The sequence below is a fragment of the Suillus subalutaceus genome, assembly GCF_016647625.1.
Source record: "Suillus subalutaceus strain FC151 chromosome Unknown DFJ58scaffold_7, whole genome shotgun sequence".
NCBI lineage: Eukaryota > Fungi > Basidiomycota > Agaricomycetes > Boletales > Suillaceae > Suillus > Suillus subalutaceus.
In genome coordinates, this window is record NW_024540256.1 from 337698 (window position 1) to 359468 (window position 21771).

Genomic DNA, 21771 nt, shown 5'->3' on the forward strand with positions numbered 1-21771 from the left:
CCATGATGGGGCTGTCAATGTCCCGCAGTGGAAGCACCTCCAGCTCAGCCCTGAAACGCGGGCCCCCTTCCTCATTCGAAGGACTTGAGGACGAGACGAGCAAGAAGCGGTTCAAAGAGGACTTGGGAAATGAGCCAGATTGCGAGAAGTCTGCCGCTAAACCAGGTTATGAGGCCCTTGCAGAGGATCTTGCTCAAGAACTTCAATGCGGTTGTTGCACTGAGCTAGTGTACCGACCGGTGGTCGTGTCCCCTTGTCAGCACTTCTTCTGCGGCAGGTATGGCTCTTTCAGAATGTTGTCTTATTCCAATGCTGACCTCCGTCAAGCTGTTGCGTTTTGTGGATTCGTGTGAGTTTTTGGTCTCCAGTCTCCAGTCGTTCCGTGGCACACCATGCGCTTACCCGACACATCGGGTATTCATGCTGGCTGCATGCGTTCATTCTTTCCCCCTTTTTGTATCATCACGGAGCTATTGATCTAACGAGTACCGACTCCAGAATGGAGGTACGAACTGTCCTGCATGTCGAGGGGTATCTACTATCGTTACACCATCACGCCCCACTGCAATCGATCGTCGATATTCTTCTGCGTGCCGATCCGTCACGAGAACGCGCTGAACGAGAACGAATTCAGGCGGATGAGGTATACAAGGCTGGATGTTCTATGAGGGTGCGTAGTTCAAGAATCAGTTCATTTACGAATGCGTTTCTGAAGCATGTGTCTCCTAGATCCCAACACCACGAGAGGCGTCACCAGAACCCAACCTGAATCAAAATGCGGATTATGTTCGCCCTTGTCCTCATTGTACGCCGGATAATGCATTCGGTTGGAGGTGCCCTCAGCCCGTCATCGATTACGGCGTCGACCCAGAGCGTGCGTGGCACTTGGATGACGGTAGGTTGCACCATTAGTTTCATTACTGAAGAGTTATCTTAGTTGTTTGTACTCTAGGTAATCCTCCTGGTCATGCATTTTGCGGGAACTGGTATGTGAATGCGACTATCCCTTGATCATCTCTTACCTGGCTATTAGCGAAAATCTTCTCGCCTTGCGCGCTCCCTCCACAACAAAATGTGACCTATGCCAGGTCTCATTTTGTGGCGTTGGTGTACCAGGGCGTTGCTTGGCGGCACCTTTGCTGTCTCAGCACCCTCACAATATGTCTGACCTCGGTGATCTCATCCAATCATCCGAAGTTTATGGATGCTTTGATCATAATACCGTCGAAGTCGATATCATGCTTGATTACCTGACTGCTCAAGAACTTTCACCTCGGCATATTTATCGCGAGGTTAGTGATGGTCCCTTTGATTACGGCCCTACATATTTGACGCGGTGTAGGTTGCATCACACATTCTCTCTCAGCCTAATGGTTTCCGCCCCCTAATAGAGCTCGACTTGTTCGTGGATATCCACAGCGTTACCGCCGGGATTGATGAGAATCCAGATGCGCCGAGAAATAGGATATGCAGACAGTGTGCTACAGAAGTCATGCTCTGGGGTATTAAGGACTGGTGGATACGAGAAAGGCAGAAGGGTTTTCTTGAGGAAACTGTGACTCGCCGACCTGACTGTAAGGAAGGCACCTCCTGCAGCAGACAGAAAGATCTCGGTGAGTGGGTTGTTTGAAAAAACACGTTCAAAATTTGCTCAACGCCAGCTACAGCGCATGCAAGGGAATGTATGTTCCAGATTGTCCCCTATTTATTCTCTGCGCCCGTACTAATGTTTTTGGCTCACAGATAATCACATCATTGCCCCCCGTTTTTCGGGAGATTCGATCCTTTCCACCGATGCATCAATGACAGGTACTCAAGGCAGCCCACCCGTATTTGCTGCTACAACTGCCGATGTCGATGCCGCTAGGCAATTAGAGCCAGAGATGGGGGAAAGTCAGGGCAATACAGCAGTAACAGATCTCCCGACAAACTCCCTTCTCACTGATGGACTATGAGGATGACTCTTCCCCCGCTTCACCTTAGTAACTACAACGAGCTTAATGCTGTGACGGAGTTCAGGTTGCACGTGGAAAATCTTCACCGTGGTTATGAGGCAATGACTAGCTCAGATGTCATTGGCACCGCGGATTTCATGTCTCCCTTTCTCTTTCCAATTCTAATAGTCAATTTATCGCTATCTTCACCTCAAAGCCACTGGGATGAGTTTCCAATAGGTTTGAGACTAATCCGGTACATCGCGTGATACATTAATGACAGATAGGGCGACACTGTAAATGTATGCAAAATGAACATGATATATATACTATGAAATCTAGGAACGAGCAAGAATAGTGGAAAGTAAATTGAAGACAACTGGACGACAATCAAAGGGCGCCCAAACCGTTATACATAGGAATGTCATCGTCCCAATGCCGTCGTGCAACACGGCCAAATGACCGATGGGTGTGCACTGACTGCCTGTCCACTGAGGCAACTTTACGTCGTTGACGCTCCTTCAACTCCTCCGCCAATCTCTCCACTTTAGCCTTAGCCTCAGCTTTGGCCTCTGCCTTCTGTCGCTTCTTTTCCTCCAATTTCCGCGCCTTCTCTGCTTTGCTGTCTTCCTTGCGAACAGTTTTGGATGTTACGACGCTCGCAGTTGGAGACGCTGACCATGCGCTTTCAAGCACGCTCGGTGCCTTAGTATTGCTCGGGCCCGGGGACATGAGATGGTTCAGAGAGGACGGGGACATAAGATGGTTCAGAGAGGACTTCGTGGGGCGAGGGCTGGTCATCGATGTATAGGCACTTGCCGGGGAAAAGGTGCTGCCCGTGGGTGAGCCAATATCAAAGGTCGAAGAAGGTGCAGGTGATATGGATGGAAAATGGTGGGTGACCGGGGGTTGAACATTGAGTCGCAGGTGTTCTACATTGAATACACGACCCTTCGGTCGCGTGTCAGGAGTTCGTGTGATAAATGGTTTCCGTAGTGACGGTGTTGTATAATCAGGCGAAAAGATGATGCTGCCCGAGTCAGAATAGCGACGACCAGTTATATCCCGGTCTTCTGCTGTTCGCTCCTCAATAATGGTAAGCTGCTGGTTAGCAACAGCCGGATGATCAATGGGAGTTTTAAGGGTGGTAGGGCTGGTAGGAGGCGATGTTGAGTATAATTGCGAGATACTGCCATTCGAGCTGATAGACGTCGTTGAAGACGACAAGGAGGGTGTATCGCTGTCACTGGCGCTTACGTGCCCATTGCTAGCGCGTGATCGCGTCCTTGTGCGACGTGGAAGGTGGAAAGCAGGGGAGGAGGGGATGGATGGAGTGTAAGGGCCAGAATAATCGTCTGAGGAGATATCGAAATCTGACTCTGAATGAGTGGTTGAGCTGGTCATGGAATGGGATCCGAAGGAAGGCGAAAGAGGTTCTTCGTGCTCTAGAAGAAGATATGGCATGACAGGAGCCATTCCGGTAGTGTGAACACCATTGCTGGGATCAAGGAAATCATCGACATCATCTATTGCGACCCCAACGCGCTCTTGCTCTTCGGCGTAGCTCCGTGGATGCGATACTGCAGGTGACAGGAGGTCGGCTACGGCGCATATCTCAAAGTCCGTATGTGCCGAAATAATGCTGAACGTTCTGTGGTGGTGCGCCATGGATCGTCTCCGTGGCGTTACAGTACATTCAGAAAGAGTGTTCTTATGTGAGGCCTGTGTTATTTGAGAAACTGTGGGAGTTGCGGTGACAGCCGAGTTCTGACATGATGATCCACCATGAGTGGGAAAAGCTACATGACACCCAAATCACGGGTTAGAATACTTCGTAATTACTCACGGTCTCCAAAGCAGCACTCACTAGCTGTGAAGCCTCTTGTTGTCGAGCCTGTACTACTCTGCTGATCGAGAGAGCTAGATAAATTTGCGTCCGAAACACCACCGCCACGGCTGTGACTTGATGTCGGGACAGTATCACTCGAACGACCAGGGTTATCGCTGTCACTGGGGTCGGGGTTGCGACCACCGCCTCCGTTTCTACTGTCAGCGCGGGAACGACCAGTCCGCTTCTGGCTATAAGACTAGGAGTTGAGAACTATGTCAGCTCGTGATAAGAGACCCTTCGTGTTTGAAATAATCACCATAACTGTTTTGAGTGCCCTGAACGGAAAAAAGTTAAAATATGCCGTCAAGAGGTACTGGATAAACAAACCTAATTTGAAGGCTCCGACAGCTGCACAGCGTTGCAACTTCGTACACACCGACAGAAGTCGAATTCGAAAGAGCCCGATGCATTGCATGTTTCACAAGGGATTCAAGGTGGTGAATTTGATAAGTACTCGAGAGGATCAGCAATTGGCTCAACACCGCAGGTGCATGTTGGAGGGGAGTGATGAGTGCCAATGAGTAAAAATACTGCAATAGCGCGAGTGTGATAGGATAAGGCTCAGACAGGTTAAAGGCACGTGGCGTGAGACGTGGGTCTGGACGCGCTTCCGAGGACCCTGGTGCGCCAGGGAGATCCGGAAGCCCAACGTCCATGGGAGATGATGGCAAAATCTCTATTGCCTGTCGAGCCCGCGCCAAGAACTTGTTCCTTTGATCTTTGAACCAGGGCCAACGATCCTCGAGAGTCTTCCTCGAACATTTGACTTTGCGCCCGTCGTCACAGATGATTTCAAAGTCAGCAAGAACACCCTCTTCTAGGGCTGATAATCCAAACTCCTGCATTGGTATATCGATTTGCAGAGGTGGAGGTTGATAGATTCCAAACGACTCCAAATCTATAACAGCAACGTGATCCCAACTGAGAAGCCGGCGGTTATAATCTTCGATGAGGTTGCCATTCCGGTTTCCGAAGATCATAAGTTTATTCGCTTCTGCCCACAGACAGGAACGAAACCAGGAGCCAGTCGCCATGGCGCTCCCCGAGTCAATACGAGACCAAGTCATGGTCAACATGTCTAACGCCCAGATAGAATAAGATTGATATGTATGCGCCAGGTACGTGCCAGCAATGATGAAGTGCGTGCCCAGGATAGCACCTGAGGGAAAACGGAGTCCTGGGGGGAATGACGTGCCTGTCATATCTGCGGAACGATCCGTGATTGTGAAATCTGTGTCTGGCAATGGTGAAAAAACCTCGAACTCTCGCTTGACGTCTGTGAACTTTGTGATAGATATGTCATCAGGCTTAAACAAAGCAGTCACAACAGTTGACAGCTTACGTTATAGTTGCTGTACAGGTAGATGTCATCCGGAAAGTCGTCAGTTGGGGGGGCTGAATACGGCATGTGAACAAACGAATCGGACGAGGTGAATGCTTGCGTTGAAGGCGGGGACTTTTCGGGCCGGAATCGTGCCCCAGGGGGACCCAGTATGGGAGTCGTATCCGTCGAGTGGATTTCCTCCTGCGGTAATCGGACACGTTGGTTTGCGGAAACGGCTACGCTACGATAGGTACCACAATGGTGGGGAAAGTTTCGGCGCTGAACCCAAGCTCTACCCAATAAATCATACACATAGATGTCATCCAGCCAAACATTCGATAGGTCTTGGCCTCCGATGATGAAAAGACGGTCAGCTGAAACAGATGATAGATGCGCATATCGAGGCTTTGGAACCAACGTCTCCGCGCCAGACTCCGCAGAAGCACCGTTAGTAGCTGTTGTGGGAAGCCAGTGCATTATTGACAAGTCGAAGAAACGGACGTCATTGAGTACACAAAGATCTTCTGGATTACTGGAGTTCGGGGTGCTGCCCATACCACCGAAAACAATCAGTTGGTTATTCCCTTGTGGTAAATCAGATTTGCATGAGAGCTGGGCGACAATCAACCAGGTGGAGACACTCACAGGTCTCTGTGCAGTGAAAATATCGTGCTTCTGGGATATCATCCTCTGGAGACGGCGTGATCCTCTCCCAGACAAAGGTCTCCAAGTCGAACACATATAGATCCGAGACCATGCGGCGCTCTGTGACCAGGCGCCCACCCTAGTATACGAAAAGTATGATGAGAAAAGACGATAGAGATCGACTAGCAACGCACGAAAAGATACATCTTCGACCCTACGACTGTGGTAGATGCGCCCTGACGAACGCTGAATGAGTGGATGATAGACAAGGCGAAATGCATGCATACCACAAGCTTCGGAGGGACGTCACCGGTCGTCTTCCGACAGAACGTTGTCAAGTCGGATATGGAGTGCATTATTCAGGATTGAATGCGCTCGCTGGGCAACGAGGCAAGATGGATACGGGACTGGGGAGTTGTGGAGGAAAGAGAAGAGTGAAAACCAGGAGATGAAGACTTGATTAAGACCTCTAAGAAATCATTTCAGTGGATGTATTGGTTACAATCTCAGATCCTAATCGGAACATGCCGGCAATCCCAGGCATGTGGCTGAGGCTAGCCACAACTTAGTCCTATTTTCAGTTTTTTTTTCTCCTTCTTGAAGCTTAGAACTTTCCAAAGTTTATACTTATAGTAAACTTGCTCAAGTTGACTAGCCCTGAATTTTTTTTTACGTCGAGGACCCTCAGTTGAATCTAGAAACGGCATGTTTATTGCACTACTTATTCCCATCGAGAATCACGATTGTAAGCTAATCCATCAGACAGTATTATTCTGATTTATGACATATGTTGATGACGGTCCAGCGTTTGTCGACCCAATTCCTTATATATCTCCAAACGCGGGGACGTTGGTCATCGGCGGTCTGAGTAGCTGCGCATCATTTGCCAGCGCACACGGATAAGTGAAACCAATCATGAAACCACTGTCGTCCCATACATATCATTTTCGCGGACCTGTTTCAATGCCTCTGCGGTGGCACAACATTTCAAGCCTTCACGGAGTGCCTGGACGGTCCCTCGTGGCTTTCAAATTTGGTAGTGCTCCTGGAAGTTCCTGCATAGACCGTCCAAGCAGCGCTGTCAGCGGCAGAACTGCATCACGTTGACAGCTCTCTATCTGCCTGGTACTTCCAGGGTACCTAGCTGATAAGTATCTAGTGGTATGTTGGAGTATGTTATCGTGGGCCTGGGCACCGTTGTTAGATATTTGTACAGATTAAAACTGGGGAGTGCCTCGGCTAAGCTAGTCGACTCAGATCAGTACCCTCGTCGCCACTTTAGTCAAACGCTTGCTCGGGGAACTCAATCCATTTATTTGGGCCAATCGCACACAATAAACCGAGGGTCAGGGCTGGGTGCCATTAGGTAATAACCCCCTGCGATGAAGCTATCGAAATCCTATCTTGCGCATGTTGAGGGGATCAACGTTTCATATTTCCGCTTTCGCGGGCCGACTAATAAGAGCAACTAACAACTTACAAACTAAATTATTTGCGCTGGCGCCCATACACATGAGGTGGCAACTGAAGGGCCATATAGGTTGGCAACTGTTCCTGCCCCTACTATAAGGGAAAATGGTCGAAACGAGGTGAGAGCTCCAGCAAATCTCAGTCGCTTCCCTTTGGTAGCAAGCTTAGATCATTGAAGATGAAAACCCCTGTACGACTCCTGTTCTTGTCAACGTCCAGTTTGCCTGTAGTCGTTCGGGCCTGCTATCAGACGACATGGATACGCGAATACGGAATACGCCGCCTTCTCCATCAATCCGTTGCTGTGCCCGAGGTAAGCCTATGTTCTCATCACAATTAATCCACAAACTTTTATCCTGATTTGAACAGATGCCGAGTTAGCGAGCCGAGGCTTGCCCCAAGTTGAGTTTGTGTACTAGCCTAGCCTCACATGACTCGTGAGTTAGGGCACTCCTGATCGAGAGTGACAAGCGTCTACTGAAGCGCCAGACGCGGCGGCCTATCTTGTACATAGTTGGGCGGGTTACACGTAAACAGAAGGGAAGTTCATCTATTAGTACTAAAATCGTTCAAACACCAGCAACGTACGTACTATGCCATTCTATACGCGAATGATTGGAGCCAACCATAGTACAGACTTTGAGAAGTTGAAAACTCAGTCGGTAAGACTCAGAAAAAAAGCCAAGTGAGTTCTGAGCATTGCAGAGATTATCACTTATCTTCACTCATTCCGAGAGGTTCCTTTCAAGGATTTCGCCCACCTCGGCAGGAGTAATGGACCCGAGAAAGATTGCAGCTGATTGTGAGATACCTGCTCATCGATAAGATGGAGATGCCGTACATGAAGCATGGAAGTACTCGCTTCGAGTCGTTTATGGAGTTCGCAATGTTGTTGGATGTTAAAGTTTGTTCATTTACATACGTCTTCTTGCGCTTGCCTGGTATTCGCCAGAATGTGTTCGTAGAGCTTCTCACATGACTCTGGATAGTCTATGATCCGCGGTCGCCAGATGTAAAACGAGGCGGTACGTCAAGCGGAAATTCGGCAGCTTCAAGTTCCGTCGCGCAGCTGATGTTTTTGCCATTGGAGTTGGAGAGCCCGTGCGATAAGAGATCACAAAGCGAGACATTGTGTGGGATATGATTCACGAACTCGGAATTGGTGAACTTCGTCAGTTTTTACCGATAATCTGCCCAGTTCGAGTCTCGCACCAGTCACGTCGGGTCAACGAAACATCACGACTCACAAACGACGTGCTCTGAAGTTGATTTTCAAGTTCAAGTACCAATTGAATCCCCGAAGTTATTCAAATCGATCAGGCTGAATCAATAGGCACTATCCTTGACAACGGTCGAAGAAGTATATGCTCTTTTTAACCAGTACTATCATCACCTCCACAACACTTCGCAGATTCATCCCGGCGGCTTCTTCTTCTTTTTGCGTCTATAGTAGCTTCTCTCGATCTTTCATGTCCTCAGTCTCCGTTACAGAATCAGCAGATTGCCTTCAAGTCCAAGGACATATCCAATATGATACCCCAGATCATATCACCCCCGTCAAATGTCCACACATCTCCGCTAGAGCAATTTCATATCTGGTTCAACCAAGCTCGTGAAGCCAATGTCCGCGAACCGGATGCTATGACTCTCTCCACAGCAACAGCATCGGGTATACCCTCTTCGCGCATGGTGCTCTTCAAACAGCTAGACAAACGGGGCTTTGTTTTCTATACTAACTATACATCTCGCAAGTCTCAAGAACTGGAAGAGAACCCTCAAGCTGCCCTGCTTTTCTTCTGGCGTGAGATGTCTAGGCAGGTGAGGGTACTTGGCAGGGTCGAGAAGTTGTCGAAAGAAGAGAGCGAAGAGTACTTTAAATCCCGCCCTGTAGGCACCCGTTTGGGTGCTTGGGCAAGCCATCAGAGCAGCGTCATCGGTGAAGATGACCTGGTCAACCGATTAGCCGAGGTTCAGGAGCGATTCGGAGTGCAGGCATCCGACAAAGAAGGCGATGTTCCATTACCTAACTTCTGGGGTGGATGGAGGGTAATCCCCAGGTAGGGTTTTTTTCCCTATTCTCGGATACAGATCAATCTTACGCGTTGAAATTACACAGCGAAGTTGAATTTTGGCTTGGAAAGCCTTCACGGCTTCATGACCGTGTCCGATATCTTCGTGTGGAAGGTTCGCCCGACAACCAACCGCAGTGGACGATAGATAGATTGTCCCCGTAATCTCCAACATGAGGATATTAAGGACCGATACCACTCGCATGGGTAGCAAATATGATGTCATCACAAATTCCAAGTGTCGCGGCGAGCTGCGCATTGCGGCCTCTCCAGATGTAATTTGAGATTACTTCCTGACATCATATTTTTAAACAGAAACTTATCGGGACTTTTAACCGAGTCCAGGATAAGCAACGAACTTGTCAGAAATTTCAGTACCAATACGATTGTACAAATACGCCAAGGAGAACGCGCCCAGGTAACTCCACTTGGTTTGGATCATGAGGCTACCGACGAGAATCACGAGGTTCTAAAGCTCACGGCCCGGGTGGGGTGTAATTCCACTGTTGCGACGCTGTGCTTTTTCTGTACTAGTACTATCAGAGCATTCGGGTGATCGCCATATCATCGTCGATAACTGATAAATCAGATTCACGGGGCTAAATCCATTTCAATCCGGATTCTTAATGAGCTCGACACCGGTGTTCTATCGGTATTCGACGACGGTGCACAACCGCCAACATAACACCAAGCTAGTGGCCCACGACGAGTTAATCATGTACAATTCAGATTGGAAACAGGCTTCGGGCAGTCGGCCATGATAGTGAAGTGCAAGTCATAGATTAATTGCCAATCAATAGAGTTTCATTGATATGGAACAAATATTGTACAGAGTCCAGACACGGCGCTTAGGAACATGAGATTCTTATTTTCCTGATGGCCTGATTGGTTCGACGCGCGGGACCTTCTCGAAATGAGCGGTATGTGCGAGAAGCATAGTAGGAGATGACCCATCGCCCTGCGAGATGATGCGTCAGCTTGGTATATACGACTGAGATTGGCACTACGCACAATCATGGAGGTAGGGAACCCCGGATCAAACGGGACGATATTTTCCAAATACCTGATCTGTTCCGGAGACAATGATATATCAAGTGCCTCGAGGTTCCCATACAGTTGTTCGACCTTGCGCCCTCCAACTAGGGGGAAAACATACGGCATTTTCTGCATAAGGTATGCGATGGCAACTACATTGCCCGCTTATTAATGTATTTTTATGATAGATATAATGAAATTTACCGGCGGTGATGTGGCTGGCGCCAACCTCCTTGGCTACGTTCTCTAACGCATGGGACACCTTCTTTTCATTTTCGGTGCGTTCCCAACTTCCGGTAAACGTTTCCCTCCCCTTCTCTCCTGTTTCGCGGCGTCTCTGCTCCTCTTCGTCTGTGCGGAATTTACCGCTGGCGAGAACGTTCCAAGGAGCGAGCGCCATACCTATTGAATAGGACAATTAATTAATTAGGATTTATCTGGCCACGAAGCGTCGGCGGTACCTTCAGCGCGAGCCATGGGAATTATGTCGCGCTCGAATGAGCGCTCCAAAATGTTCCACATGCCCTGATAGATCACGAAAGGGGTTTTCCCGTAATCACGAGCATATTGATTTGCCTTGGACACAATCCAGGCAGGTGTGTCAGAGATACCCTGATACAATGGATTTTAATGACTCAATGATGTGACAGGGGCTTTTCATATGCGTTACCAGGTAGAGAACTTTGCCTGCTGGACAAGGATGTGCAATCCGTTCATGACTTCCTCAACACTGGTGTCGAAGTCCCACCAGTGAAGATATAAGATGTCGATGTAAGACGTTCTGAGTTTCTTCAGGCTCGCCTCCACGCTGAGATGCATCGACTTGACGTTGTTTCCAGTGAAGTTAACCTTCTGTGCTTCATTAGAGCCTCGTTTGAAATTGGTTGTGTACTGTTCGAAAGGTAATCCTCAGCTCAAGAAAATTATGTCGTGAAGTGATGGGAACAACAAACTTTGGTAGCAATGACAAGCTGGTCACGAATGCCACGCTTCTCAGCCCACTCGCCGATGATCTGCTCTGAGCTTTCGTCTTGGCTATAGCATTCCGCTCAGGAGGGGTTCACAGCCCAGCAATATGGTACTCACTAGTTGTTCGCAGTATCGATAAAATTCCCGCCTGCGTCGAAATACGCATCCAGCAGCTTCACTGAGGACTGCTTGTCCATTGCACCCATTCCGTACTGTTGCCATTTGTCCCCGATGGACATGGCTCCCAACGCGAGTGGGGAAACGTGCACACCCGCAGTGGGGGCCAGGGTACGATAGATACCGAGCTTGGTGGGTGGTTTGGGAGCAAGTTGATAGAGACTCATGGTGGCAATCAAGAGAAATCGTTCGCCCCCCCTGTGTCCTAGGGCTCCTAAATCCCTCGCAGGGGTCGATGACGCCCATCATGCATCATGACGATCAAGACAATTTTCCATTTATGGACAATCGAGTTAATGCAAAACTAACCGCAATGAGCGGGTGACTACTGTGAGCTTTATATAACAGCAGCAGCAAAAGAATCAAGACGAAGAAAGGAAAGTTACATAGTGTAATCCATCAAACTTCAAGATATTCTGGTGATGTGACATACCTGTTTGTTCGGAAGTAAGCTTTTTGTTCGTATCGGCACGCACGTGTTGTAAAACGACATGCCAGTCACTACATGCCACAGAAGCTCGCGTCTACCTGGGTGGCGGTAGCAGAGACCTTGTCCGCAGCTTCACCAGTGTTGTCCGTCAAGTCATCAAATGCCTCAAGGGACAGATTGAATGTATCCGCTGCATGGACAGCAGGTGATGTAGATGTTCTCATTTGTCCCAGTGGGAGTGGTGCACTTCAAATTCCAGCAGGTACCGCACAGAGTTGAATTCCAAGTGCAGTTGGGAATACCCCCAATGTTGGGGAAAGACAGAAGAGAGCCGAGAGTGGTGTAGCACTTTGTCACAACAGGCCATTGGCACCGTCAGAGCAAGCGACATTGGAGAGGGAAGTGGTTCGATTGTCATATACGTTGTCGTAGGTCACTTCGACCTGTGTCACAGGAAGAGAAACATGAAAGACAGAGAGAAGAACTTGAATGACAGTGGAGGAAAGCGTCATTGTGCAGACAAGTGGTTTGAAGATTGAGTCGTTTGAAGACTAGGTTGTTAATGACTGACCTCTTTATCTTGGCCAGGCTTTATACTCGGCTTACCTGCACTAGTCAGATGCTCTGGGCTGGCCCGAGGTCCCGACCATTTGAGAAGAGCCTGGTCGTCGTCATCGTCGTCACCATCGTACATTTCTTTTTGCTATTCATCACGTGGATTCACATATATAATACGTACCATCTCGGGCTCTTCCTTCATACCTCTCCAAACACTGAGGTATGGTTTTAGGTCTCTCGTCGTCCTGCCGTCTCTTAATATGTTTTCCTAGCGTGGTTCGCGTCTCAGTCTCTGTGGTCAAATGAATAAATGCTCAATATTAATACCGGGCAACCGAGGGCCTTACAGTGGTGTAGAGTGAGTGCTGGTGGTGCTTAGGAGTGCCGGCACTTGAATTGCACCGCGTGCCTGTACACCTGTGCATGTGACCGCGGTGACCCCTATGATAACCAAAATGGGTAAGCCAAGCTTATCACATGCTCACTTCGAAACCTTCGTGCTCGGCGCTGTTGCACACAGCGAGCTCAATTATTTCACCATTTCAACAGATGTTTTGTAATTCTTTCGTTGTACCTAGAGAATATCATGAATTCGCATTATTGGACATAAATAAATGTACATAGATATAGATATATCAATACTACAGAAGCAACTTGGGTCCTTTGCCTCCCCCAAATGTTAGTGATGGAAAAATCCAGTTCACCAGGAAAATCGGCGAACTCTGGAGTACTATCGATGGCCCACAACATTTTGATGCATGGCCTCAACTCACAAATAATTAAATACCGAAAAAATGGACTGTCTGAGTAGTCTGTAGAAAAATTCATATGCTTAATTTGAAGAGCCTTGGCAGAGTTCTTAGGGAAGACCGGTCAGGTCGCAGACGTGTTTGGCAGTGTTTGGAGCGCAGCCAAGTAGAGTCTCGGGAGCAGTAGCAGCTTCATCACTTCGTTGTGGAGTCCAGCGCACGCATTTAGCAGAGCCCACTCCAACGCCGTGGCTGAACTGGACTTCGCGTTCGGGACGCTCGGTTCATGTTCGGTTCGGCTTTTGGGCGCATCCGATAAGAAGAAGGAAAACGTATCAGGGTACTAGTAGGTGCAGACAAGGGCAGAAAAGCGATAAATGAATTACGAGTTAATAAATATTTCTATCAACCGAATTTCGTCCGAGAGAAGATGAGATCTGTTCGCCAGTTCTATGTGTGACAGGAGCCGTTGAAATGTGCGGAGCATCTATGTTTTAGTTACAGTGACAGATGCAAGTAAAGAGTTGTGGAAGCATTGGCATGTGACGGCCAAGTGCTAGGTGATTTGGGAGCAAGCTGATACTCGTGATGGCAACAAAGACAATAAATCGTTCACCACCCTAACTTAGTACCCTCACAGGCATCAATGACGCCGCGTTATGACAATCAGGTTAATGCAAGTCCGACCAACTAAACACAACGAACGGGTAAGTACTGTAAACAACTGTACTTCGAATCAAACCAAAAGCCAAGTATATATAACAGCAACGGCAGAAGAAGCAAAACGGTGAGACGAAAGTTCCATAGTGTAACCCAATGATTCTTCAAAGTTCAACATATTCTGGTGACGTGACAAACTTGTTGTTCGGAAGTAAGCTTTTTTTCACCCGCGCATTGTAAAAGACTTGCCTGTCATTACATGTCACAGAAGTTCGTGTCTACCTGGGTGGCGGTAGCAGTGACCTTGCCCGCAGCAACACCAGTGTTGTCCGTCAACTCGTTAAATGCCTCAAGGGACAGATTGAATGTATACGCTGCATCGACAGCGGTGATGTAGATGCTCTCATGTGTCCCAGTGGGAGTGGTGTACTGCAAGTTCCAGCAGGTACCACACAGAGGCGAATTCCAAGTGCAGTTGGGAATACCCCCAATTCTGGGAAAAGACGGAAGAGAGTTGAAAGTGGTGTAGCCTTTTGTCAACAGGCCATTGGCAACCGTTAGAGCAAGCGACTTCGGAGAGGGAAGTGGTTGGATTGTCATAGAAGGTGTCGTAGGTCACCTCGACCTGCGTCGCAAAAGTAGGAAGAGCAAAGACAGAGAGAAGAATGACAGCGGAGGAAAGCTTCATTGTGCAGGCAAGTGGTTTGAAGATCGACTTGTTTGAAGACTGGGTTGTTTGAAGACTGGGTTGTTAATGACTGACCTCTGGATGTTGACCAGGCTTTATAGTTCGTGCCCATCGACAAATGGGACGCGCGCAGCCAGAATTTGAATTTGGCTTACCTGGGCATCAGGATGAAACACAGGTGGACCGCAGAATGGAGGTTAGTAGTGGCCTCCAGTGCCCGATGACAGTTGTTAACTCTCGTGCCTGCAAACCTAGGAGATGAGGCAGGACATGTAACGGGACGTTTAAAAGTCAAATACGGTAACCTGGGTGCTGGAGACGACGATGTTGCGCACTCTTGGGGGCTTTGACATAACACTATCATTGATTGTACGGGCGTCGACCACCGACAGTGCTGTCTCTTGCCTTGGCAGTATGTTGCTATGTACTTTTCACAAACATGGGCGCGAAATAAGGAGAGAATGACCACGTGACCCGCGCCGAGAGCATAACACCACGCAGGACAATCCAGTCGTCAGCAGGTGACAGTGTATGTGTGTAGCTTGCATGCGGTGGCCATGTCTGCATTGATGCATGCCTTTTAGCCATCCTTGAATATTGCTAATGAGCCAACTATACCATGAATCTGCAGCAGCCCTATCCTGCGAATGGACATTGCCAATTAACTTTGACATAACAAGAAAGCGCTGTGCTGGTCGGACATGTCACATGTTTCGAGGCCGTGTTTGATATAGGAGATTGCGATGCCCCTGACGAAAGGAAGACAGCACAGGACATGAAAAAAACCTGCTCAAAAATATCTGGTGGTAAATCGATGAGTTTCGGAATTGAGTTTTGTTGATGAATATGTATTATGAATCCAAACTTGCCTCTGATATGTTTCCTCCTCGTGATTTTGCGACCGACTTGAGTCATTTTGGAAGGTGGCTGGAAACGGATGAGTTCTAATATTTTGGGCTTAGAGCCTCGCCTTTTGCCGTGAGTGGGCAAGTCTTAGCCCTGGCCTCACAGATTTTTCACCAGTGTATCACCCTTCACCCACTTCTGCATAGCATCACTTTGCAGACCGCGTCCAAATGAGAATGTAAGATGAGGTAGACGAGAAAGAGGAGAGTTGGCAAGAACCTTGTTGGCGACGACATTGACCGCGTTGAGGAACTTCACTGTATCAGGGTCAGAAAGACTACTTGACAAAATATATCAGTTTAGGGTGGGGCCAGGCAGGAGAGAGCAATGAAGGTTTTGCCTGAAAGGAGGACGACTCGGACGCCTTCAACTGTGGCAGGGACAGGACGAGCAAGAATTATAGCGGTGGCCAAGCCAATCTCCTCAACAGCTGACGTGGTAGAATGCGAATAGTGCTTGAGGCCAGGTTGCGGAAAGAAAGGCTTGATCAAAGAACCTGCATGAACAATTCAATCACTCGACAGAACTCCTCAAAGGCCGGAAGTAGCTCCTACCCTCCACCACCATACCTATGATACACAGCGTATCTCACATAAAACATACTGATTATCTTTACGTGGACCCCAATGCTCTTCCTGAGGTCCGCGTCTTCAGCAAAATCAACATCAAGTTCCATGGTCGTGGTCAGACCAGCTTGTTGACTAATAGCGGCACAGTAGGGATGACGAATTAGAGAGTATCGGGGCATGCCATTTGCTGCAAACGGGCTCCAGCTGCTGCTACTGCCTGTAGACGAGGCAGAAGGCCGTCAAGACCCTGAGTAGCAAGTTCTAAGTCATCGGAAGGGGATGCACGTCCGTGTTAGCACGAATGCCGAAAATGATCATCGGCCCTGTTCGAAAGCCCAGGGCCAGCTGGAAGTTCCCTAAATTCAAAGTCTAGCTCACCAGGAATTTGGTGAACACAACACTGAACTGAACGAAGTTCGCGTTCGGTTCAGCGATTAGTTGCTGAACACTGGACCGAACATGCTCGAACACGGACGTTCGGCTCATGTTCGGTTCGGTGTTCGGACGCGTCCGATAACTTTGGCAAACGAGGGAAAATGGATAGGGGCCCTAAGGTGCAGATAAGGGAAGAAAAGCGAGAAATGAATTACGAGTTAAAAAATGTTTCTATCAACCGAATTTCGTCCGAGAGGATGAGATCTATGCACCAGTTCTGTGTCAGAAGCCGTTGAAACTTGAATGTGTGGAGCATCCATGTTTTAGCTGCAGTGTCAGAGGCAAGTAAAGAGTCGTGGAAGCATTGCTCACTTAAAGCATGCGACGGCCAAGTGCTAGGTGGTTTGGGAGCAAGTTGATAGAGACTCATGATGGCAACAAAGACAATAAATCGTTCACCACCCTAACTTACCCTCACAAACATCGATGACACATCATAACAATCAAGATAAACTTCGATTTATAGGCAATCAAATTAATGCAACTCGGACCAACTAACCACAATGAACGGGTAAGTATTGTGAACAATGAAAATCGAAAGCCAAGTATGTATAACAACAGAGGCAGAAGAATTAAGACGATGAGATGAAAGTTCCATAGTGTAATCCAATAATTCTTCAAAGTTCGACATATTCTGGTGATGCGACATACTTGTTGTTCGGAAGTAAGCTTTTTTCACCCGCGCATTGTAAAAGACTTCGCCTCTCATTACATGTCACAGAAGCTCGCGTCTACCTGGGTGGCGGTAGCAGTGACCTTGCCCGCAACGACACCAGTGTTGTCCGTCAACTCGTTAAATGCCTCAAGGGACAGATTGAATGTATACGCTGCATCGACAGCGGTGATGTAGATGCTCTCAGATGTCCCAGTGGGAGTGGTGTACTGCAAGTTCCAGCAGGTACCACACAGAGTCGAATTCCAAGTGAGGTTGGGAATACCCCCAATGTTGGGGAAAGACGGAAGAGAGCCGAGAGTGGTGTAGCCCTTTGTCAACAGGCCATTGGCACCGTTAGAGCAAGCGACTTCGGAGAGGGAAGTGGCTGAATTGTCATAGAAGTTGTCGTAGGTCACTTCGACCTGCGCCGCGAAAAGCAGGAAGAGCAAAGGCGGAGAAAAGGGTGACAGCGGAGGAAAGCTTCATTGTGCGGACAAGTGGTTTGAATATTGACTTATTTGAAGACTGGGTTGTTAATGACTGACCTCTGGATGTTGGCCAGGCTTTATAGTCCGTGCCCATCGACAAACAGCGCGCGCGCTAGCCAGAATTGAGCCTGACTTACCTGCGCATTAAGATGAAATGCAGCTAGACCTGCAAAGGACGGAGGTCAGTAGTGGCCTCAAATGCCCGATGACCAGTTGTTAACTCTCCGAACCTGTGAGATGAGGCAGGACACGTAGCGGGACGCTTAAAACCCAAATACGGTGGCCTGGGTGCTGGAGACGACGGATATCATGGGCTTTTACATAACACCATCATTAGCGGCGCAGGCGCCTTCGGCCACCAACAGTGCCATCTCCTATCTTACCATGTAATTTTTACGAATATGAGCGCGAAATATGGAGAGAATGACCACATGACCCGTGCCGAGAATATAACTAACTCTATGCAGGACAATTCAATCGTCAGCAGGTGACAGTGCACATGTGTAGCTTGCGTGCGGTGGCCATGTCTGCATTGATATATTTCCTTTTAGTCATCCTTGAATATTGCCAAGGAGCCAACCACACCATGAGTCTGCAGCAACCCTATGGACCTACGAATGGACATCGCCAATTAACTTTGACATGGAAAAATAGCGCTGTGCTGGTCGGACATGTCATATGTTTCAAGGCCGTGTTTGTCCATATAAGAGATTGCCGGTGCCCCGGACGAGAGGAAGACAACACAGGACATGACAAAAAACTGCTCAAAAGCACCTGGTGGTAAACCGATGAGCTTTGAAACCGAGTTTTGTTGATGAATATGTATTATGAGTTCAAACTTGCCTCTGACATGTTTCCTCCTCGTGATTTTGCGACCGACCTGAGTCATTTTGGAAGGTGACTGAAAACGGATGAGTTCTGATGTTTTGGGCTTAGAGCTTCGCCTTTTGCCGTGAGTGGGCAAGTCTTAGCCCTGGCCTCACAGATTTTTCATCAGCGTATCACCCTTCACCCACTTCTGCATAGCATCACCTTGCAGACCGCGTCCAAATGAAAGTGTAAGATGAGGTAGAGGAGAAAGAGGAGAGTTGGCAAGAACCTTGTTGGCGACGACATTGACCGCGTTGAGGAACTTCACTGCATCAGAGTCAGAAAGACCACCTACATGACAAAAAATATCACTTTAGGATGGGACAGGTAGGAGAGAGCAATGAAGTTCTTGCCTGAAATGAAGACGACGCCTTCAACTGCGACAGGGACCTGACGAGCAAGGATTATAACGGTGGTCAAGCCAATCTCCTCAGTTGACTGAAATGCGAAGAATGCTTGCGGAAAGGAAGGCTTAATCAAAGAACTTGCGTGAAGAGTTCAATTACTCGCGACTGAATTCCTCAAAGGCCAGAAGTAGCTCTTACCCTCCAGCAGCACACCATGTGCAGCGCATCTCGCATAAAACATACTGGCTATCCTCACGTGGACCCTGATGCTCTTCTTGAGGTCCGCGTCTTCAGCGAAGTCAAATATCAGGTTCTACGATGGTCAGATCGGCTTGTTGACCAAATGATAGCGGCACAGCGAGCAAGGCTTTTAGCTTGGACTTCGAGATCAGCCTGAGAGGGTGGGGGTGACGAATTGGAGAGTATCGGGGCATGCCATTTGCTGAAACGGGCTCCGGCTGCTACTGCCTGTAGACGAGGCAGAATACCCTGAGTAGCAGAAATCGGAAGAGAATGCACGTTCGTGTCAGCACGAATACCAGGAATGATAGCCCTGTTCAAAAGCCCACTGGCAGGGCCAGCTGGAAGTCGAGAATGGTCTCGTGGTATAAAGGATGCGTGGAATGTGAGAGGAGATACGACTATCACCAGGATACGTCATGTATTCATGATGCGCAGGCATGGTACACACCGCATAAGCACAGTCAAACAATTGAATAGTAGTGCATCAGTGTGACAAGTTTACGAGTTTGTGTGGCCGGTATCATTGGTTGATTAAAATTAATACTACTACAAGCTACAGTACAAGTACAATTGTGTGCTACAGGATCGAGTATTTCCCAGTTTGACTCGAAGCGCCTCCTGTAGCTTTATATAGCCTGACTGTCAGCTACATACATAGCTGATGTAGAACCATATATATGCATGTAACACATCATGACATTGAAAAACCCGAAATCTTGGGGGCCCTACTAGTAGTGACGGCTACATAATAGTGCTGGATAGCCGCTATATAAATTTATTCCAGTCGTTGGATCCGCTTCAGCCGAAAGTCTTTCACGGCAATATTTGTGCTCATGATAACCCACTAAAAAGATACTTTTACCGCTGTGCTTGATGAGGACGAGTTCGAGTATCCTATGGTCGAGTAGGTTCAAGTGATTGTTTTCTTGGTGGCTTCGAATTCTTTGTCTTGGCTCGAAATTGTCTTACAATGTCGAAGTGTCTCCTTGCGGAGTCGGGGATGACGCGAGCGCCTCTACGATTTAAATTTATAGACAATCAAGTTAATGCAAGTCCGACCAACTAACCACAATGAACGGGTAAGTACTGTGAACAACTGTACTTCGAATGAAAATCGAAAGCCAAGTATATATAACAGCAACGGCAGAAGAATCAAGACGATGGGACAAGAGTTCTAGAGTGTAACCCAATAATAATAATTCATCAAACTTCAAGATCTCCTGGTGATGTGACATACTTGTTTGTTCGAAAGTAAGCCCTTGTTCCACCCGCGTATCGTAAAACATCTTACCTGTGATTACATGCCACAGAAGCTCGCGTCTATTAGGGTGGAGTTTGCAGTAGACCCCGCCCGCAGCGACACCAGTATAGTCCGTAAACACGTCAAATGCCTCAAGGGACAGATTGAATGTATCCGCTGCATCGACAGCGGTGATGTTGATGCTCTCATGTGTCCCAGCGGAAGTGAAGTACTGCAAGTTCCAGCAAGTACCACACAGAGCCGAATTCCAAGTGAGGTCGGGAATACCCCCAATGTTGGGGAAAGACGGAAGAGAGCCGAAAGTAGTGTAGCCTCTTGTCAACAGGCCATTGGCACCGTTAGAACAAGCGACTTCGGAGAGGGAAGTGGCTGCATTGTCATAGAAGTCGTCGTAGGTCACTTTGACCTGCGCCGAAAAAGCAGGAAGAGCAAAGACGGAGAAAAGGATGACAGCGGAGGAAAGCTTCATTGTGCAGACAAGTGGTTTGAAGATTGACTTGTTTGAAGACTGGGTTGTTAATGACTGACCTCTGGATGTTGGCCAGGCTTTATAGTCCACGCCCATCGACAAATAGCATGCGCGTAGCCAGAATTGGAGCCTGGCTTACCTGCGTATCAGGATGAAACACAGCTAGATCACAAAGGACGGGGGTCAGTGGTGGCCTCAAGTGCCCGATGACAGTTGTTCATTCTCGTGCCTGCAAACCTGTGGACGAGGCAGGACACGGAGCGGGAGGTTTAAAACCCACCCGCGTGCTGGAGACGACAGTATCATGGGTTTTTAAATAACACCATCATTGGCTGCACAGGCGTCTTCGACCACCGACAGTGCCGCATGGTACTTTTCACGAAGATGAGCGCTAAATTTAGAGAGAATGACCACATGACCTGCGCCGAGAACATAAATAACTAACTCTATGCAGGACAGTCCAGTCATCAGCAGGTGACAGCGCACATGTGTAGCTCGCGTACGGTCACTGGTGGCCATGTCTGCATTGATATATGCCTTTTAATCATCCTTGTATATCACCAATGAGCCAACCGCACCATAAATCTGCAGCAACCCTATCCAGGACCTGCGAATGAACATCGCCAATTGACTTTGACATGGAAAAATAGCGCTGTGCTGGTCGGCCATCTGGCATGTTTCAAGGCCGTGTTTGAGATTGCCGCCCCTGATGAAGGGAAGACAGCGCAAGACATGAGAATAAACCTGCTCAAAAGCATCTGGCGGTCAACCGATGAGCTCCGAGATCGAGTTTTGTTGATGAGCGTGTATTATGAGTTCAAAATTGTCTCTGCTATGCTTTCTCGTCGTGATTTTGCGACGGACCTGAGTCATAGACGTCTATTATTTTGGAAGGTGACTGAAAATGTATGAGTTCTAATATTTGGGCC

At 48.3% G+C, this 21771-nt stretch overlaps 9 protein-coding genes across 9 annotated transcripts; 2 read left to right on the forward strand and 7 right to left on the reverse strand.

Moving 5' to 3' along the window:
* Positions 1-17: 17 nt before the first annotated feature.
* DFJ58DRAFT_722359 (uncharacterized protein) lies at positions 18-1955 on the forward strand (the record flags this gene model as incomplete). Its single annotated transcript, XM_041384881.1, has 8 exons — positions 18-277; positions 328-670; positions 730-895; positions 953-986; positions 1034-1292; positions 1343-1613; positions 1668-1682; positions 1744-1955. The coding sequence occupies 8 exons, from the start codon at positions 18-20 to the stop codon at positions 1953-1955; spliced, it is 1560 nt and encodes a 519-aa protein (XP_041249542.1).
* A 369-nt stretch (positions 1956-2324) lies between these two features.
* DFJ58DRAFT_651998 (uncharacterized protein) lies at positions 2325-6150 on the reverse strand (the record flags this gene model as incomplete). The annotated part of the gene is made up of 8 exons (XM_041381650.1): positions 2325-3733; positions 3781-4021; positions 4082-4100; positions 4153-5108; positions 5168-5733; positions 5795-5933; positions 5989-6030; positions 6082-6150. The coding sequence occupies 8 exons, from the start codon at positions 6148-6150 to the stop codon at positions 2325-2327; spliced, it is 3441 nt and encodes a 1146-aa protein (XP_041249543.1).
* Positions 6151-8451: 2301 nt separating this feature from the next.
* DFJ58DRAFT_438374 (uncharacterized protein) lies at positions 8452-9528 on the forward strand. The gene is made up of 2 exons (XM_041380411.1): positions 8452-9321; positions 9381-9528. The coding sequence occupies exons 1-2, from the start codon at positions 8795-8797 to the stop codon at positions 9496-9498; spliced, it is 645 nt and encodes a 214-aa protein (XP_041249544.1). The 5' UTR covers positions 8452-8794; the 3' UTR covers positions 9499-9528.
* A 670-nt stretch (positions 9529-10198) lies between these two features.
* Positions 10199-11681, reverse strand: DFJ58DRAFT_713676 (NADP-dependent oxidoreductase domain-containing protein; the record flags this gene model as incomplete). The annotated part of the gene is made up of 7 exons (XM_041383940.1): positions 10199-10291; positions 10345-10520; positions 10573-10770; positions 10830-10980; positions 11065-11259; positions 11322-11403; positions 11455-11681. The coding sequence occupies 7 exons, from the start codon at positions 11679-11681 to the stop codon at positions 10199-10201; spliced, it is 1122 nt and encodes a 373-aa protein (XP_041249545.1).
* Positions 11682-14166: 2485 nt separating this feature from the next.
* On the reverse strand, positions 14167-14599 carry DFJ58DRAFT_903851 (Cerato-platanin; the record flags this gene model as incomplete). Its single annotated transcript, XM_041394883.1, has 2 exons — positions 14167-14441; positions 14467-14599. The coding sequence occupies 2 exons, from the start codon at positions 14597-14599 to the stop codon at positions 14167-14169; spliced, it is 408 nt and encodes a 135-aa protein (XP_041249546.1).
* A 1005-nt stretch (positions 14600-15604) lies between these two features.
* DFJ58DRAFT_836977 (uncharacterized protein) lies at positions 15605-16879 on the reverse strand (the record flags this gene model as incomplete). The annotated part of the gene is made up of 6 exons (XM_041392328.1): positions 15605-15782; positions 15941-16001; positions 16109-16291; positions 16453-16474; positions 16550-16623; positions 16822-16879. 6 exons carry the CDS (start codon positions 16877-16879, stop codon positions 15605-15607), a joined length of 576 nt encoding a protein of 191 aa, XP_041249547.1.
* Positions 16880-17217: 338 nt separating this feature from the next.
* DFJ58DRAFT_910709 (Cerato-platanin-domain-containing protein) lies at positions 17218-18263 on the reverse strand (the record flags this gene model as incomplete). Its single annotated transcript, XM_041395199.1, has 6 exons — positions 18238-18263; positions 18152-18179; positions 18036-18111; positions 17883-17943; positions 17790-17818; positions 17218-17586 (listed from the first exon to the last, which is right to left on the reverse strand). Exons 2-6 carry the CDS (start codon positions 18175-18177, stop codon positions 17218-17220), a joined length of 561 nt encoding a protein of 186 aa, XP_041249548.1. The 5' UTR covers positions 18178-18179; positions 18238-18263.
* A 295-nt stretch (positions 18264-18558) lies between these two features.
* DFJ58DRAFT_438475 (fructose-bisphosphate aldolase) lies at positions 18559-19239 on the reverse strand. Its single transcript, XM_041380412.1, has 3 exons — positions 19068-19239; positions 18876-19006; positions 18559-18813 (listed from the first exon to the last, which is right to left on the reverse strand). Exons 1-3 carry the CDS (start codon positions 19094-19096, stop codon positions 18632-18634), a joined length of 342 nt encoding a protein of 113 aa, XP_041249549.1. The 5' UTR covers positions 19097-19239; the 3' UTR covers positions 18559-18631.
* Positions 19240-20088: 849 nt separating this feature from the next.
* On the reverse strand, positions 20089-21202 carry DFJ58DRAFT_910711 (Cerato-platanin-domain-containing protein). Its single transcript, XM_041395200.1, has 2 exons — positions 20404-21202; positions 20089-20348 (listed from the first exon to the last, which is right to left on the reverse strand). The coding sequence occupies exons 1-2, from the start codon at positions 20936-20938 to the stop codon at positions 20323-20325; spliced, it is 561 nt and encodes a 186-aa protein (XP_041249550.1). The 5' UTR covers positions 20939-21202; the 3' UTR covers positions 20089-20322.
* Positions 21203-21771: the final 569 nt, after the last annotated feature.

Bases quoted from the DNA above. Each gene is read 5' to 3' on its own strand.
- DFJ58DRAFT_438374 (XM_041380411.1), top strand. From the start codon at position 8,795: ATGATACCCCAGATCATATCACCCCCGTCAAATGTCCACACATCTCCG. The intron at 9,322-9,380 runs GTAGGGTTTTTT...GAAATTACACAG, and splicing joins GGATGGAGGGTAATCCCCAG to CGAAGTTGAATTTTGGCTTG.
- DFJ58DRAFT_438475 (XM_041380412.1), bottom strand. From the start codon at position 19,096: ATGCGCTGCACATGGTGTGCTGCTGGAGG. The intron at 19,007-19,067 runs GTAAGAGCTACT...TCTTCACGCAAG, and splicing joins ACATGGTGTGCTGCTGGAGG to TTCTTTGATTAAGCCTTCCT. The intron at 18,814-18,875 runs GCAAGAACTTCA...TTTGTCATGTAG, and splicing joins AGGCGTCGTCTTCATTTCAG to GTGGTCTTTCTGACTCTGAT.
- DFJ58DRAFT_910711 (XM_041395200.1), bottom strand. From the start codon at position 20,938: ATGGGCGTGGACTATAAAGCCTGGCCAACATCCAGAGGTCAGTCATTA. The intron at 20,349-20,403 runs GTAAGATGTTTT...CGAACAAACAAG, and splicing joins TCTGTGGCATGTAATCACAG to TATGTCACATCACCAGGAGA.